The sequence below is a fragment of the Brassica napus genome, unplaced genomic scaffold, assembly GCF_020379485.1.
Source record: "Brassica napus cultivar Da-Ae unplaced genomic scaffold, Da-Ae ScsIHWf_1175;HRSCAF=1682, whole genome shotgun sequence".
Taxonomy (NCBI): Eukaryota; Viridiplantae; Streptophyta; class Magnoliopsida; order Brassicales; family Brassicaceae; genus Brassica; species Brassica napus.
The window spans coordinates 42632-58294 of record NW_026014597.1 but is presented as its reverse complement, the minus strand read 5'-3'; the positions used below and the strand labels follow the sequence as shown (position 1 = coordinate 58294).

At 38.7% G+C, this 15663-nt stretch overlaps 2 protein-coding genes across 2 annotated transcripts; one reads left to right on the top strand and one right to left on the bottom strand.

Annotated features, from left to right (window-relative positions):
- The first annotated feature begins 1020 nt into the window (after window positions 1-1020).
- Window positions 1021-4505, top strand: LOC106421952 (pentatricopeptide repeat-containing protein At5g61990, mitochondrial). Its single transcript, XM_013862785.3, has 2 exons — window positions 1021-4100; window positions 4246-4505. The coding sequence occupies exon 1, from the start codon at window positions 1069-1071 to the stop codon at window positions 4000-4002; it is 2934 nt and encodes a 977-aa protein (XP_013718239.2). The 5' UTR covers window positions 1021-1068; the 3' UTR covers window positions 4003-4100; window positions 4246-4505.
- On the bottom strand, window positions 4293-15615 carry LOC125596301 (ADP-ribosylation factor GTPase-activating protein AGD1-like). The gene is made up of 18 exons (XM_048771483.1): window positions 14958-15615; window positions 14433-14509; window positions 14226-14326; window positions 14077-14147; window positions 8172-8234; window positions 8052-8096; window positions 7900-7965; window positions 7768-7815; window positions 7565-7660; window positions 7426-7467; window positions 7086-7289; window positions 6891-7022; window positions 6503-6814; window positions 6111-6425; window positions 5910-6037; window positions 5727-5823; window positions 5168-5664; window positions 4293-5091 (listed from the first exon to the last, which is right to left on the bottom strand). The coding sequence occupies exons 1-18, from the start codon at window positions 15000-15002 to the stop codon at window positions 4977-4979; spliced, it is 2454 nt and encodes an 817-aa protein (XP_048627440.1). The 5' UTR covers window positions 15003-15615; the 3' UTR covers window positions 4293-4976.
- Between the last annotated feature and the right edge of the window lie 48 nt (window positions 15616-15663).

The window sequence follows — 15663 nt, the reverse complement described above, 5'->3', positions numbered from 1 at the left end:
TGTTTTAAATGTGAAATGCCTATTAAAAAAAAAATATTTTGTCGTAAATTAATTTAAAAATCAAAATTATATTTTATGGATATAAATTTTTTTTTTTATGATTTTATTAAATAAAATGAATTAATTATATATTATTTTAATTTTATAAATTATAAATGCAAATGGTTTTCTAAAAGCTTCATATGAGAGCATTTATCAGAAAGCATTTGGAAAGCATTCGAAGAGCACTAGCATATAGTAAATGCTATTTTAAATGCTTCGTAGCAATTGTTGATTGGATAATGTAAAACATAATGTTAATGGTAATGCTCTAGCCAATCTGAATTAGTGATTAAAGTGATTGTTTAAGGGATCTGGTATATATTTTTTAAGATGAGTTTTATGAATAATAATTATCCCTTTAAAATTCGCTAACTATATTACAAACGCGGTTAAACACACGATTTCTTTCGACCGTCGTGTATTTATAACCCACTGTCGTGGAATTAACTAGGACACGTTTTAGTGTTAGTTCATGTTTACCCATACCCGTCGACATTTCTGGATTTGGTTTGGCTCTCATATCAAAACAAAATAAAAAAGAAACTTGGTCAAACCATGCATTTCATACACTATGTATTTGGGTAAACACATTCATGCACCATTTGAAATTCCCACTCTAGTAGTCTAGTGGGTGGGGATCTTCATCATATCTCTCCCATAACCTCTCCATATATGAATAAATTTCTTGAGACCTAGACAATATTATTATTTAATTCGACAATAGTAACGTAGCACTTCGTAAAACCATATTTTAAAACTTTCTATCAAAATCGGTAAATCACGTGGAAATGCAAAATAAACATACCAATGAACTTCTATTTTTTTTTTCACTCATACCAATGATCTAAACTTTCAAACTACCGGACATACATTTTGGCGGTTTAAAGGCTTTGTTTACGTGCCCCAGTAACTGTTTGGGCCCAAAGGCCCAAATTAAACGGGCCTACTGGATATATATTTTAACAATTGTTTTGTATCTCGATTTAATCTTCGCCGACGAGGTTGTTGAATCTCCGGTATCGGGAGATGATAGGCTCAACGTTGTTTAGGAGCAGATGTTTACTTCTCCGATCGTTGTCCGTTCACATCGGGAAACCTCCGGACGCATCAGCCGAAATAGCGGGAATCCTCAATAAGGCGAACTGGCGCGACGCCTTGGTGTCTTCGAATCTCGCGGCGGAGATAAACCCAGACGTCGTTCTCTCCGTTTTGCGATCAAAACGCGTCGATGATCCCGCTAAGCTTCTGAGCTTCTTCAATTGGGTGGATTCTCAGAAGGTCACGGAGCAGAAACTTGATTCGTTTTCGTTTCTCGCTTTAGGTTTGTGTAGCTTCGGTAGTTTAGGGCAAGCTCGTAGTGTTGTAATCCGGATGATTGAGAGGAAGTGGCCTGTATCTGAGGTTTTGAGCTCGGTTGCGAGATGTTCGCGAGAGTTGAGTGATGGCGGCGGAGTTGTTGTATACGGGATCTTGATTGATGTGTATATTGAAAACGGGTTTTTAGACGAAGCTGCTTTTGTGATTACAAACACTAAGGATTTGGTTCTTGATTCGTCAAAATGTAACGTTTTGTTGGATGCGTTTTTGAAGAGGAATCGTCTGGATTTGTTTTGGGATGTGTATAATGAGATGGCTGAGAGAAGTGTAGTGTTTGATGTTCACATTTATGAAAAGTTGATTGTTGCCCATTGCAGAGGTGGGAATGTTCAGCTGGCAAAAGATGTTCTTCTTAAAGCCGAAGAAAAGTTTGGGATGGTGAGTGTGGCTGTGTATGGCTTGGTAAACGAAGCGTTGTGTATGAAGGGAGATGTGGATGAAGCTCTTGAGCTAAAGAAGAGGATGATTATCAAAGGATTGGTGCCATCGAAGCAGTCATTTAATATACTTGTAGATGGGATGTGTAAGCGGAAGAGACTAGATGATGCTAAATCGCTGGTGGTAGAGATGAATAGTTTCGGTGTGTTTCCTGATAATTTCACTTGCAGTATACTGATCGAGGGTTTACTGAAGGGGAGGGATGCAGCCGCTGCAAATGGACTAGTCCATGAGATGGTTTCTCTTGGGATGAACATTGATCCTAAGATTTATGATTCTTTTATTTGTGTCATGTCAAAGGAAGGAGCAATGGAGAAGGCAAAGGCTCTCTTTGATGGGATGATCGCATCTGGAGTGACACCAGGTGCTCGAGCTTTTGCTAGTTTGGTCGAGGGATACGTTCAAGGAAATAATGCACTAAAGGGTTATGAGTTACTTGTTGAAATGAAAACGAGGAACATTGTCATATCTCCATATACTTATGGTACAACAGTTAAGGGCATGTGTTCTTCTGGGGATATCGATGGAGCTTATAAGATTGTGAAGGAGATGGGTGCAAGCGGCTGCAGAGCCAATGTGGTTATATACACAACATTGATCAAAACCTTTCTCCAGAAAGGTAGGTTTGGAGATGCAGTGAGGGTGCTGAAAGAAATGAAGGAACAAGGGATTGCACCAGACACATTTTGCTACAATTCCCTTATAATTGGTCTTTCAAAGGCCAAAAGGACGGACGAAGCAAGGTCTTATCTGGTTGAAATGGTTGAAAACGGATTAAAGCCTGATGCTTTCACCTACGGGGCTTTTATCAGTGGATATATAGAAGCAGGGGAATTTGCATCCGCAGAGAAATATTTGAAAGAGATGGTGGAATGTGGTGTGGTTCCAAATAAGGTCTTGTGCACGGGTCTGATCAGTGAGTACTGCAAAAAGGGAAAAGTAATTGAGGCGTGTTCAGCATTCAGATCCATGGTTGAACAAGGGATTCCAGGGGATGCTAAGACATACACTGTTCTTATGAATGGTCTCGTTAAAAACGGTAAAGTAGACGATGCGGAGGAGATTTTCCAGGAAATGCGTGGAAAGGGTATAACACCTGATGTATTCTCTTACGGTACACTCATTGATGGGTTTTCTAAGTTGGGAAATATGGAAACGGCTTCTCGTATTTTTGATGAGATGGTTCAAGAAGGTGTGACTCCTAATGTCATCATATACAACATGTTGCTTGGTGGCTTTTGCAAGTCTGGTGACATCGAAAGAGCTAAAGAAATTTTCAACGGAATGTCAGGAAAAGGTTTCCCCCCTAATGCAGTGACGTACTGTACAATCATAGATGCTTGTTGCAAATATGGGGATCTAGAGGAGGCTTTTCGGTTATTTGACGAGATGAAACCAAAGGGATTAGCTCCCGACAGTTTTGTGTACACGACACTTGTGGATGGGTGTTGCAGATGGAACGATGTGGAAAGAGCTATAGCCATCTTCGAGACAAAAGAGATGGGTTGTGGTTCTTCTACCGCCCCCTTCAATGCTTTGATCAACTGGGTTTTGAAGTTCGGAAAAACAGAATTAAAAACAAAACTGATAAATATGGTGATGGATGGGTCGCTTGATAAGCATGGCAAGCCCAATGACGTAACATACAACATCATGATAGATTATTTATGCAGGGAAGGAAATTTGGAAGCTGGAAAGGAGCTATTGCAGGACATGCAGAAGGCAAACCTGATGCCTAGTGTTGTAACTTACACATCTCTTCTAAACGGGTGTGATAAAATGGGTAGGAGATCGGAAATGTTTGCTATATTCGACGAGGCCATTGCCTCAGGAATTGAACCAGACAGCATAATGTACAGTGTCATCATTACTGCTTTCCTGAAAGAAGGGATGAAGACAAAAGCATTTATGTTCGTGGATGAAATGTTTGCCAAGAACGCTGCTGTGGACGGGTGTAAGCTAAGTATATCGACATGCCGGGCTCTACTCTCTGGTTTTGCTAAAGTGGGAGGAATGGAGGCAGCTGAGAAGGTTATGGAGAACATGATACGTCTCAAATATATTCCCGATTCTTCGAGTGTCATTGAGTTGATTAATGAGGGTACTTCCTCAAACGAAAGAATGGAAGCAGATGCTGCTCCATAAAAGCCAAAAGCAGTTATAAATCCTCCTTCTTCAATGTAGCTAAAAGAGAGACGGCTGGTTTATGGCAAATGTCTTGACCGACTTGAAATTGCGCGAAGGTAGTAGCGTTAGTCCTAACCTGATCTATTCTCTAAAAGCTTCGTCCTCTTCACTTTTTTGATCTTCTTAAACTTGGTATCACCAGACGAATCTAGTCAGTCTATCTCTGAATGTCAAACTTTTTCGTTGTGTGACTGGATACAGGTAAGGCAAGCTGGGTGGGCATGATATGTCATTGTTTATTTGTTCAGTTGCCGTTGAGAATTTCCAGTTGTTATTGGAAAAGCTTATGTCTGCCCAGAAACTCTCTGCATTAAAAGATGTATGAACCGCAGTTTTTCTATTTCTTAGAGAAGAGGACCATGTTTTGCGTCACTAAATCTGCATTTTCAGGTTTTTTAAAAGATGTACTGAATGTTACATTGAAGTCGTTAACATTGCAAATACAGATTTTCGGTGAAGAATTGATGAACAAAGAACATTCTATAAACACAGGATCCGATCCACATTCCAAACATATGAAAATAATATCGGATTTGTCTTATTGATGAATTGAAAATCTGTCGAGCAATCAAAGCAGGTTCTCGGATGTGCAAAACCACAAAGTGCAGTCTGAAAACATAAAGAAGACACAACAATGCCGTGTCTGTCTTTTCATTGCACGAACAACAAAAACAGAGGTTTCCATCTTACAGAACATGCAACCCCATAAAAAAGACCATATGTACAGCAGAGTATAAACCAGTATATCATCAACCTAGCAAGCACCAAAGAAAATCTACATGTATTCTCCTAGGCTCTTCATGGACAAAACGAACTAACAGGCGAAAAGTGTTCAATTAGAGCAACATTTTTTCTAGTGCTGTACCGTCTTCTGCTTTTAAAAAGTGATAAAGCAAATCAAATGATTATTATTTTTATTTCAGCAGATATTATCATCTTTTGGAGTCTGTTAATAATGCAATTAGTTCGCTGTCATTGACTTCTGTCTCTAAAGCATATTTGACCGGTGTGTTACTCTCTTTATCCACAGCATTTGGATCTCCTCCCCTGTGATTGAATCATTGCACCACACTTATAACTTTTGTCAAAGTAGTAGAGTGATGAATTTATATGGAGTTTTTACCTCATAAGTAGCAGCCTTGCAATTGCATATCTCCTGCTGATGATACAGTGGTGAAGTGGAGTGCGACCTTTTGAGTCTGTTGCATTTATCTTTGCACCATACTGAAGCAACAACTCCACCATACCGATATCAGCATAAAGACAAGCGAGGTGAAGCAAAGAGCAGTCCTTTGAAGTTTCTTCTCTGACCATACTTTCTTCCCCTTCCATTTTCGAGTCAGAATATCCCTCAGGGTTCTCCTGAAACTCCTCTTCAATTCTCTTGATTTTGGCTTTGAGTGTTTCCTCCTTCGCTTCCAGTTGCATCATCTTCCATAAGGACAAAGACACCGTGTACGTTGCTTGTCCACGTAGAGCATTCACATCTGTTTCAGAGCAGACAATGTGTTTGTAAACTGATTTCTTGTCGTTGGCACGCACATTCTCCCAAATCTCTTGGAAAACTGCCGGAAAATGCTGGCTGTCTGTTTCTTTGCGGACAAATATCCTCTCTGAGTACTGTAATTAGCAATGGACAGACATGAGATTTTATCACAAAAACTTTTTCTCGATTTAAATACCTTTGCATGGATGAACAGCTCTTTCACAGATATGGGATCACTGAGACCAGGCTTCCTTGCAAGAAACTTTCTTGTTGGTCGATCTGACATGGGAGTGCTAAATAAAATAGGAAAAAAAAAAGGAAGGTTAACGACTGTGTGTAAAATAGATACAACTGATGAGAATACGTAGCCACTACTTACCCTGAAGATCTACTCTCTGAGTTCAACAACTCCTCCCACACTGAGTTTACATATACGTTACCTAACGACTGGAACAACGTCAAGACCGATGGTTCCCATACTTTAACATCAAGCGTGAGCGATCTGACCTGCACTTGACAAGTTTGAATATACTTCATACCAACTTTGTAGAAATAAATGGGAAGAGTTCCAATGGCTGACCTTCGAAATGTGAACACCAAGGTTACGATGTATACCAGAACATTCAATACATATGAGTACTCCGAGATTCAAAGAGGCCCAATCAGGTTCAGGAGCACCACAATCCGCACATTTCTCATTCCCCAATACCTTGGTCAAGACATCAATTGGCTTTGCCATCATATCATGTTGCTGCAAGCACCCTGAGAACCTCGAACGGTGATGATTATTTTCCACAGTGGATTCTCCAATTTCCGCATGGTCGATATCATATAGATCTGCTACCGAACCGGACTCACTTGCGGAGAAAGTATCTCCGTCCATTGTAGAAAGACGCTGGTACAGTTGCAAGTAAATGATATTTTTAGATAATGGGGTCAGACAATAAAAGATTCAGCACATAAAAACCTCACCATGATTGTTCTTTCAGGTGTCTGGAAACTTAGCAAAGAAGTAGTAACTCCAGTTATCTTCTCTATCCAGTCCATCTGATCTTGCGCATTCTCTGCCTGCAATGTGTAGACTTTTGTAGGCGAAATAATCCGAAAGCAGAATCTTAGATCCGTCTGGTCCGCATCAACTTTGATCGTTGAGGTAAGCAGGTTCACAGTGAGACGTGCAACTGGTTTTTCATCGTGATAATGAGAAGACAGCCACCGACTTAGCAGCCCAGGACTGTTTTCTGAAGTCATATTCTTGTGAACAGAAGACCTGTTTCCATTTCCCTAAAGATTCAAACGTTGTCGATCAGGGAAGGATCAAAAAGCACAATTGGTTCTTTCTTTTTACTTTGAAACTTACAGATGACCAATTCCATGGCTTGCGGTAATAGTATAGCATCCCACGGCTATCAAGGATAAAGAACCTTCTTTTCCAATCACCTCTCAAGTTTGACGAACGTTTAGACAGATACCCTTGTCTTATAGTCTGAACCTGTAGGACAAAAACAGTATAAAGATAGGAGGGCAGTCTTAAGCCTCAGAGGCATTTTCTAACCTTTCCTTTTGCAGCAGATTGCATGACAGCCTCAATGACTTTTTGTGAGCTTCTTGAGTTGTGTCTCATGCCATCCCCTGTTGGCGAACCATTTAAGTTTCTAGTTTCTCGATCAACTTGCCTTTTGTACTCCTGCATCCTTTCGTTAAGTGATGCCATTTCATAGTTTGTACATTCTCTAGACTGGTGTGCATAACTCAACACCTGCATTCAAATTACAATCAAACACAGATAGCTCATGAAATTTGCATTTGCTTGGATAAGAAACGTAACGTTCGGCAGAAAATAAAAATCAAAAGAATCATATGGTACAAGGAGTCTTTGTGTATTTATTCAATACCTGATTAATAAAAGGCTCCATTTGTTGTAGTAGCTCATATCCCTGAAAGAATCATTTGTGAGAAAGCGAATTAGGTAACATAGGTTTTCCTTGTAAAACCAAAGCTATTAATTTGTGTTCTAAATATAGTAAAGCTTGCCTGTTTGAAGAAACGGAGATGAGCATCCACTGTCCCGCTGACTGCTTCCAAAAACTCAAATCGCTTTTTAGCTTCCGCATTAGAGAGTGCACTAACCTGTGCCAGGAAGAAGCGAAGCAAAGCAAACATTAATTTAAGGTACGGTTACAATAAGCGAATCGCTAGTAGCATTAGAAATAAATAAATAAAAGTGGCCGGGTTACCAGATGAAACCGGGCTTGCTCAAATGCCGCTCTTGCGCTATGTAGGTCCTGAAAAATGCCTCTCTACCAACATTAGTTTTGAAAAAGAAGTGAATGTTATCTATTGACTCTCGAGGATGTGTGTGTGCATACCTCCTCGATTGTTGCAGCCACATCCAGTCGCGTACTCTTTCTTAATGAAAGAAATTTCTCTCGCGCCTGTTTCATTCAGAGATGCACATAAAATGAAGATACAATTTTTCAAAAATAGTGGGGACATGATATTATGAAGTCAGTTAACACACCTGGTCGTATGTAATGGAGGCTTTGTCAAAGCGTTTACGTGCTTCCTGGTGTGAGACAATTAAAAGATGAATATAATAAGGTCGGAAGCAATTTGAAAGGATGTATTAGTACAAGTGTACCTTAATTTCTTGGACATCAACATTCACAAACTGAACCAACCGGTCATTCAGAATATGCTCTACCTGATATATCGATCATAGGCTAGTTAGTTATGCATTTGTTCAACAAAACTGATTAAATTAACCAAACCAGGCAAAAGGGATTGTAGTAGTGTTGACATGAAGCATAAGTAAGCTGCCAGACTTGAGAAGTAAGCTGTCAGAATTATGCTAGAGATTTATAAGGTTTTATAAAGTTTTTATAAGGCTTTATAAGGTTTTATAAGGCTTTATAAGATTTTTATAAGCTCGAATTTTATTGAAGAGAAGAAGAAGAGAGAAGAAGACTGTTGAAGATATTTTCAAACAATGAATATTTTATTATATTGTGTACTGAGGCAACTTGCCTTTAAATACTTGTACTCAGATCCACAATTAAATCAAGGAAACTATTCTCTCCTTCTCTCTCTTACATTTTGAGATCTACTTTCTCTCTCTCTCTATGTTCTTCATGTTCTTCATTCCCCAGAAATAAACTCTCAATAATTCTCTCATTCTAACATGGTATCAGAGCATTAAGCTCCTGAATCTCACAAAAGCTTCCGCAAATTTCTTTCTTTCTTTCTCAGATTATCTTCAAAATCTGTTGGATACATCCTTTTATCCACTGGTCCAAAGGTCTTTCAAAAGGGAAGAACCTCACCAGAACTCAAGATAGAGGAGTACCCTATTCTCTGGAACTCAAGAAAGCTTCAACCATATCAAGAAAAGCTTCTTCAAAGTCCAGTTTATCTCAAAATCAGTAGGAACAATCTATTGTCCACTGGTCCATATCTCTCCATGAGGGAGAACTCCAACATTGTGTTGTTTCCAGAGTACAAGAAGGCTAAGGAACAACATAAGAAGCACAATATGCCAAGAAGAAGTGACTTGAATCAAGCCAGGAATGTAATCAAAGAGTTTGAGCATCCATCGATTCAAGGTCGAACCATGTATTCATCTGTCATTGGTGGTTCAAATGAAGAAGGAACATGGAGAAGTACTGATAGTGCAGCCAACACTGATGGTCCAGCAACCATGAGTGACCTACATTCCCTTATCCAAGCCTTTATCTCATCCAAGAAGGCTGGTACACACTCTCTTGACCCTAAACCTATCATTATAGATTCAGGAGCAAGCCATCACATGATTAGTGATAGAAACTTGATGAGTGATGTCCAGCCTGCCTCAGGGAATGTTCAAATAGCAAATGGTGATAAGATTAAGATAGAAGGGATAGGGAACCTGAGGTTGTTTGATAGGGAATCTACTGCCTTGTATATGCCTCAGTTTACATCAAACTTGCTATCTGTGAGAAAGGCTACTGTTGATCTGAGTTGTCAGGTTGTCTTCAGACCAGATGAGGTTGAATTTCAAGACTTAAAGACAGGCCAAGTGATTGGAAAGGGGCACGTTCACAATGAACTCTATCATCTTCAGAAGACAGAGATGTCTAGACCATCCACTTCTCAGTGTTTGGCTAGTACATCCAGCGGGGTTGATAGCACACTATGGCATGCTAGGTTGGGACATCCTCATACAAGAGCCCTAAACTTGATGCTTCCAGGTGTGGTCTTCAAGAATGATGATTGTGAAGCTTGCATATTGGGGAAGCATTGTAGAACAGTCTTCTCACAGTCTAGCACCATCTATGAAAGATGTTTTGACCTAGTTCACTCTGATGTATGGACTGCTCCATGTGTGTCCAGAGAGAACCACAAATACTTTGTCACTTTCATTGATGAGAAATCCAAGTACACTTGGGTGACACTGATTCCGTCTAAGGACAGGGTGTTGGATGCTTTCAAGAATTTCCAGACCCATATCTGCAACCATTTCAATGCCAAGATGAAAATTCTAAGGTCAGATAATGGTGGAGAGTATACAAGTCATGCATTCAAGCAATATCTTGCTCAACATGGGATTACTCACCAGACAAGCTGTCCTTACACTCCTCAACAGAATGGAGTTGCTGAGAGAAAGAACAGACATTTGATGGAGGTAGCAAGATCAATGATGTTCCACACCAATGTTCCAAAAAGATTCTGGAGTGATGCTGTGATGTCTGCTACTTATCTGATCAATAGAACTCCAACTAAAGTCCTCAACGACATGTCTCCTTTTGAGGTTCTAAATAAGACCAAACCATCTTTGGACCATTTGCGTGTGTTTGGATGCCTCTGTTTTGTGATGATACCTGGGGAGCTGAGGAACAAACTTGATGCTAAAAGCTCAAAAGCTATGTTCATTGGTTACTCTCCAACTCAGAAGGGGTATAAGTGCTATGATCCAGAGTCAAGAAGGGTTCTTGTCTCGAGGGATGTGAAGTTTGCAGAATCTAGAGGCTATTATGATGGAAAGAGTTGGGATGAGCTCAAAGATCTTTCTCAATCAGCCTCAGATAGAGCAAATAACCTTAGGGGAGTAATGGAGAGCCTGAGAATCAGTATGCCCTCTTTACCAAGTGTGGAACCTGTCCCTGAAAATGTATCATCTACTGCAGCTGATAGTGTTGAGAGCACTCATCCTAATCATGAGGGGGGCAGTAGAAATGTTGAGCAGTCTACACAAGCTCAACCTGAAGAGAACTCTGTAGCTCATGATCAAGATGAGATGCCATCAGAATCAGATGTTGAGACTCAAGTAGATGCGCCAAGTGAAGGAAATGAAGCAGAACCTGAGCAGATACAACTTTTGAGAAGGAGTACAAGGATCAGAAAACCCTCACAGTGGATCAACACAGAAGTTTACTTCAATGCTGAAGCTGTAGCTCACCCAATAAGTGCAGTATGCTCCCTTGCTCAATATCCAGAAGATCATCAAGTCTTCATCAGTGAATTGGATCAGGAATACATTCCAAGAACATATGAAGAAGCTATGCAACACAAGGAGTGGAGAGAATCTGTTGGAGATGAGATGGGAGCCATGATCAAGAATGATACATGGTTTGAGACTGAACTTCCAAAAGGAAAGAAGGCAGTGACAAGCCGGCTTCTCTACACTATCAAGTATGGAGCCAATGGAAAACCAGAAAGAAAGAAGACAAGACTGGTTGCAAGGAGATATACTCAAGTGTATGGTGAAGATTATCTAGACACTTTTGCACCAGTGGCCAAGCTTCACACTATAAAGATTCTCTTATCTCTTGCTGTCAACCTTGAGTGGGATTTATGGCAGATGGATGTGAAGAATGCCTTTCTTCAAGGAGAATTGGAGGATGAAGTCTACATGAGACCACCTCCTGGTCTTGAGAACATGGTGAAGCCAAGAAATGTTCTCAGATTAAAGAAGGCAATTTATGGCTTGAAGCAATCTCCAAGGGCTTGGTACCATAAGTTGAGCACCACACTCAATGGAAGAGGCTTTGTAAAGTCAGAAGCTGATCACACCCTCTTCACATTAACTAGTAAGCAAGGTATTGTGGTCATCTTAGTCTATGTGGATGACATCATCATCACTGGTAGCAACAAGGAAGGTATTCTCTCAACTAAAACATTTCTTAAAAATGCCTTTGATATCAAGGATTTGGGAGAGTTGAAGTATTTTCTTGGGATTGAGATCTTCCGCTCTAAAGAGGGGTTATTCTTATCTTAAAGGAAGTACGCACTTGATATTTTAAGGGAGGCAGGAAACCTTATGAGTAAAAAGGCCAAGACTCCATTAGAAGAAGGATACAAGGTGCTGAGAGAGGGGGAGTATGGGTCTACACCATTTGGAGATATCAAGAAGTATAGAAGAATGGTGGGCAAGCTCATCTATCTAACCATCACCAGACCAGATGTGTGTTTTGTTGTGAATCAAGTGAGTCAACACATGGGAGCTCCTAAGGTGCATCATTGGAATATGGTGGAGAGGATCTTAAAGTACCTAAGAGAGGCGCCTGGCCAAGGAGTATGGATGGCATGTAACAAGAGTACTGAAGTTGTTGGGTATTGTGATGCTGATTGGGCTGGAGACAGAGTTGATAGGAGATCAACTACAGGCTATTGCACCTTCATTGGAGGAAACCTGGTCACATGGAAGAGCAAGAAGCAGAAGGTGGTGTCTTGTTCAAGTGCTGAAGCAGAGAATAGAGCAATGAGGAAGCTTACTAGTGAGCTCATTTGGATCAGAAACTTACTAAAGGATTTGGGCATAGAGACAACAACACCAATCACAATGCACTGTGACAATCAGGCGGCCATACATATAGCATCAAACTCAGTGTTTCATGAGAGGACAAAGCACATTGAAGTTGACTGTCACAAGGTGAGACAAGCTGTGGAGCAGAAGATCATTTTACCCTGCTATTAGGGCTGTTCAATATGGTAAAACCGAACCGAACCGAAATAGACAATATGGTTTGGTTTTGGTATATACCATATAAACCGAATGGATATAATTTTATAAAAACCGTAGGATTTGGATATGGTTTGGTATATAATCGATTAAACTGAATAAACCGAACAAAACCGATTAAAAGTAGAAACATGTAAATATGTATCTATTTTATAACAATACACGAAAATCTATTTGTTATATAAGTTAAATTTGTGTTAATAACTATTACCATAATGTTATAGTAATAAAGAACCTTATATAATTTGTAAAACACTTGAATACATCGCAATTCATACATCTTATTTTCTAAGTCTTTTTTTTTTATCTTTTTGCTTTATTTTAGTATTCACTAAATTAATATGAAGATGATAAATTTGATGGAAAATAATTAATGGAAAATTTTCACAACTTTTTTCTTATCTATAAACAAACAGAGTTTCGTGTTCAATCGAAAAAGCATGACTTTAATGAACACTAAATATGGAAGAGTTGAAAAACTTTTCTTTCATGTTTCTGTTTTGTTTCATATTTTTATTTTCAAAATTTCAGGCTCTGATTTTAATTATAGATTTGATGATTTTATTTGATGGTAGAAGCATTTTTACGTTTTTGTTCATTTATTTGAACATGTAATATATTTTTAATAAATGACTGTGTTGACAATATGACTCTAAAATTCATTTTATATGATCTCAAACTAAATAATTATGTTTTTTGGTATAAAACCGATTAAACCGAAAACCGACGGTATATAAACCGACCCGAACCGAAGTAAATATGGATTTAGAATGGTAGTTATATTTTACTAACCGAAATACCGAAAACCGAAAAAACCGAACCTAAACCGAACCGATATCCGGATTGAACACCCCTACCTGTTATACTAAAAGTGAAGATCAGTTAGCTGATATCTTCACCAAGGCAGCAAGCACTAAAGTCTGTGAGTTCATTCATCCAAAATTGGGACTCATAGACCTCTCATGTCACTGATATCTCCTTCCTGAAGTGTTTTACTCTTTCCTTGACTTGGGTTTTCTCCCAAAGGGTTTTACCTAGTTGAGGTTTTAATGAGAGAATACTTCATGGCTTCCAAGCTTCACTTGTTCCATATGGTCAAGCTTGAGGGGGAGTGTTGACATGAAGCAGAAGTAAGCTGTCAGACTTGAGAAGTAAGCTGCCAGACTTGAGAATTAAGCTGCCAGACTTGAGAAGTAAAATGCCAGACTTGAGAATTATGCTAGAGACTTATAAAGTTTTATAAAGCTTTTATAAGGCTTTATAAGGTTTTATAAGGCTTTGTAAGGTTTTTATAAGCTCGAATTTTATTGAAGAGAAGAAGAGATAAGAAGACTGTTGAAGATATTTTAAAACAATGAATATTTTATTATATTGTGTACTGAGACAACTTGTCTTTAAATACTTGTACCCAGATCCACAATTAAATCAAGAAAACTATTCTCTCATTCTCTCTTATATTTTGAGATCTACTTTCTCTCTCTATGTTCTTCATGTTATTCATTCCCGAGAAATAAACTCTCAATAATTCTCTCATTCTAACAAGTAGTACCTCGGAACGAAGAACTTCCTTGTATGTCCCAATTTCTCGAAGAGCAACAGTAAACTTTGTCATTACAGGACCTGAAGAATAAAAAAAAAGGAACATATCTCCTTGAGATAATGAGATTTGAGAAAAAAAGAAGAAAGAGAGGTAAGTACCTCCAAAAGCAACGCCGATGGGATCATTATGGCCACCACCGAAAGATTCAAGTGCATTTACAAAGTCAATATCTCCATCATACCCTTCTCCGAGTCCCTCTCTAATAATAAACCAAAGAAAAAAAAAATCACAATTCAAAAAAAGAGAGAGAGAGAGAGAGAGAGTATATAGTTGCAATAGGAAGAAGAAGAGGTTAGTTAGTTTACGTGTATTTTGTGCAGTCTTTGTAGAACCTTAAGCATCGCATCCCCAGCAAGTCTGCACTCTCTTCCATACATTGCATCTGTACTTGCACCACAAAAAAAACTTTAGTTTATATCTCTTAACTCTGGTGCAGAGAATCAACAAAGGCTTACGATTACAAACTAGCTAAAGAGACAAAAAATAAAGACCACTCTAAACATCAGAGAATAAGATCAAAGTAACATCTCAAGCTCTCATGTAGACAAAAAAGTACATCACAAGCAACGTCATACATGGCGCGATAATTTATACAAAAAATAATATTTTTAAAAAGAGAGTATTTCCCCCAAAATCAATCTTCAAATTTGCAAGTGTTACTGATACATTGCTTCATCCACAATGCATCTGAAACTAATTATATCCCACTACTAAATCTCAGGGCATGGAATGTGGCACGAGAGAGAGATTACGTACAGAGAATCATTTGTTCGTTAGCAATGGAATCGATGAACGTTCGAAACGGTTAACAGAATTAAAAGAGAAGAAACCTGTTGACGAAACATGGGGGAATCATCGAGCTTAGCGAAATGCATCCTCGTCTTCTTCTTTTTCCTGTCTTCCACCGGAGAGTCGATCAGAGATAGCTATATAAGGAAAGAAATGTTTTTATTGGGAAACTCTTTTTTTTTGGGGGGGGGGGGGGGAGTTGGTTGACAAGTGGGAAAATGTGAGCATAATAAGGGAACGAAGAAGATCGTGCCATGGAGAAAACAAATTACTACTCTTTCTCTTTCTTGTGGTGGTGGTGATCGTGTACAAAACCTTTGAAACCTTCCATGCCTCCCACTCTTATATTTATAACATCCAATTTAATCTGGACATTAAGGGACTCATTTGATTTTCTTAGAGGCATGAGGCATCCATGAGGCGAGTCCAAATTTGTTTAAGTATTCACTTTTCAATAATAATAAATTTATAAGAGCCAGCAAAAATCCAAAGCCGTTGACTTTATAAATCCTTAATCGTGTCAGAAACTATTAAAAAAAAAATAATTTGATAAATCACATCATTTTTTTAATAAATCTACAATTTTATTATTAAATTATTAAAAATAAACAAAAATATTTAGTTTTATAAATTTAATGTTTTTATAGAACGGCAAGAGTATTAGAAAACACTTTTGGTTTCCAACGAATATCCCCGCCGCTTCTCTTCTGCTACTAAGAATTTAAGGCAAAGTGAATTAAAGTCTAT

What these genes read in the sequence shown, in the direction of transcription:
- LOC106421952 (XM_013862785.3), top strand. Translation starts at nt 1,069, where the DNA reads ATGATAGGCTCAACGTTGTTTAGGAGCAGATGTTTACTTCTCCGATCG.
- LOC125596301 (XM_048771483.1), bottom strand. Translation starts at nt 15,002, where the DNA reads ATGCATTTCGCTAAGCTCGATGATTCCCCCATGTTTCGTCAACAG. An exon ending in CCTCCATTACATACGACCAG is followed by an intron (nt 7,966 to 8,051) that starts GTGTGTTAACTG and finishes TGAATGAAACAG; the next exon opens with GCGCGAGAGAAATTTCTTTC. An exon ending in AGCAAGCCCGGTTTCATCTG is followed by an intron (nt 7,661 to 7,767) that starts GTAACCCGGCCA and finishes TTCCTGGCACAG; the next exon opens with GTTAGTGCACTCTCTAATGC.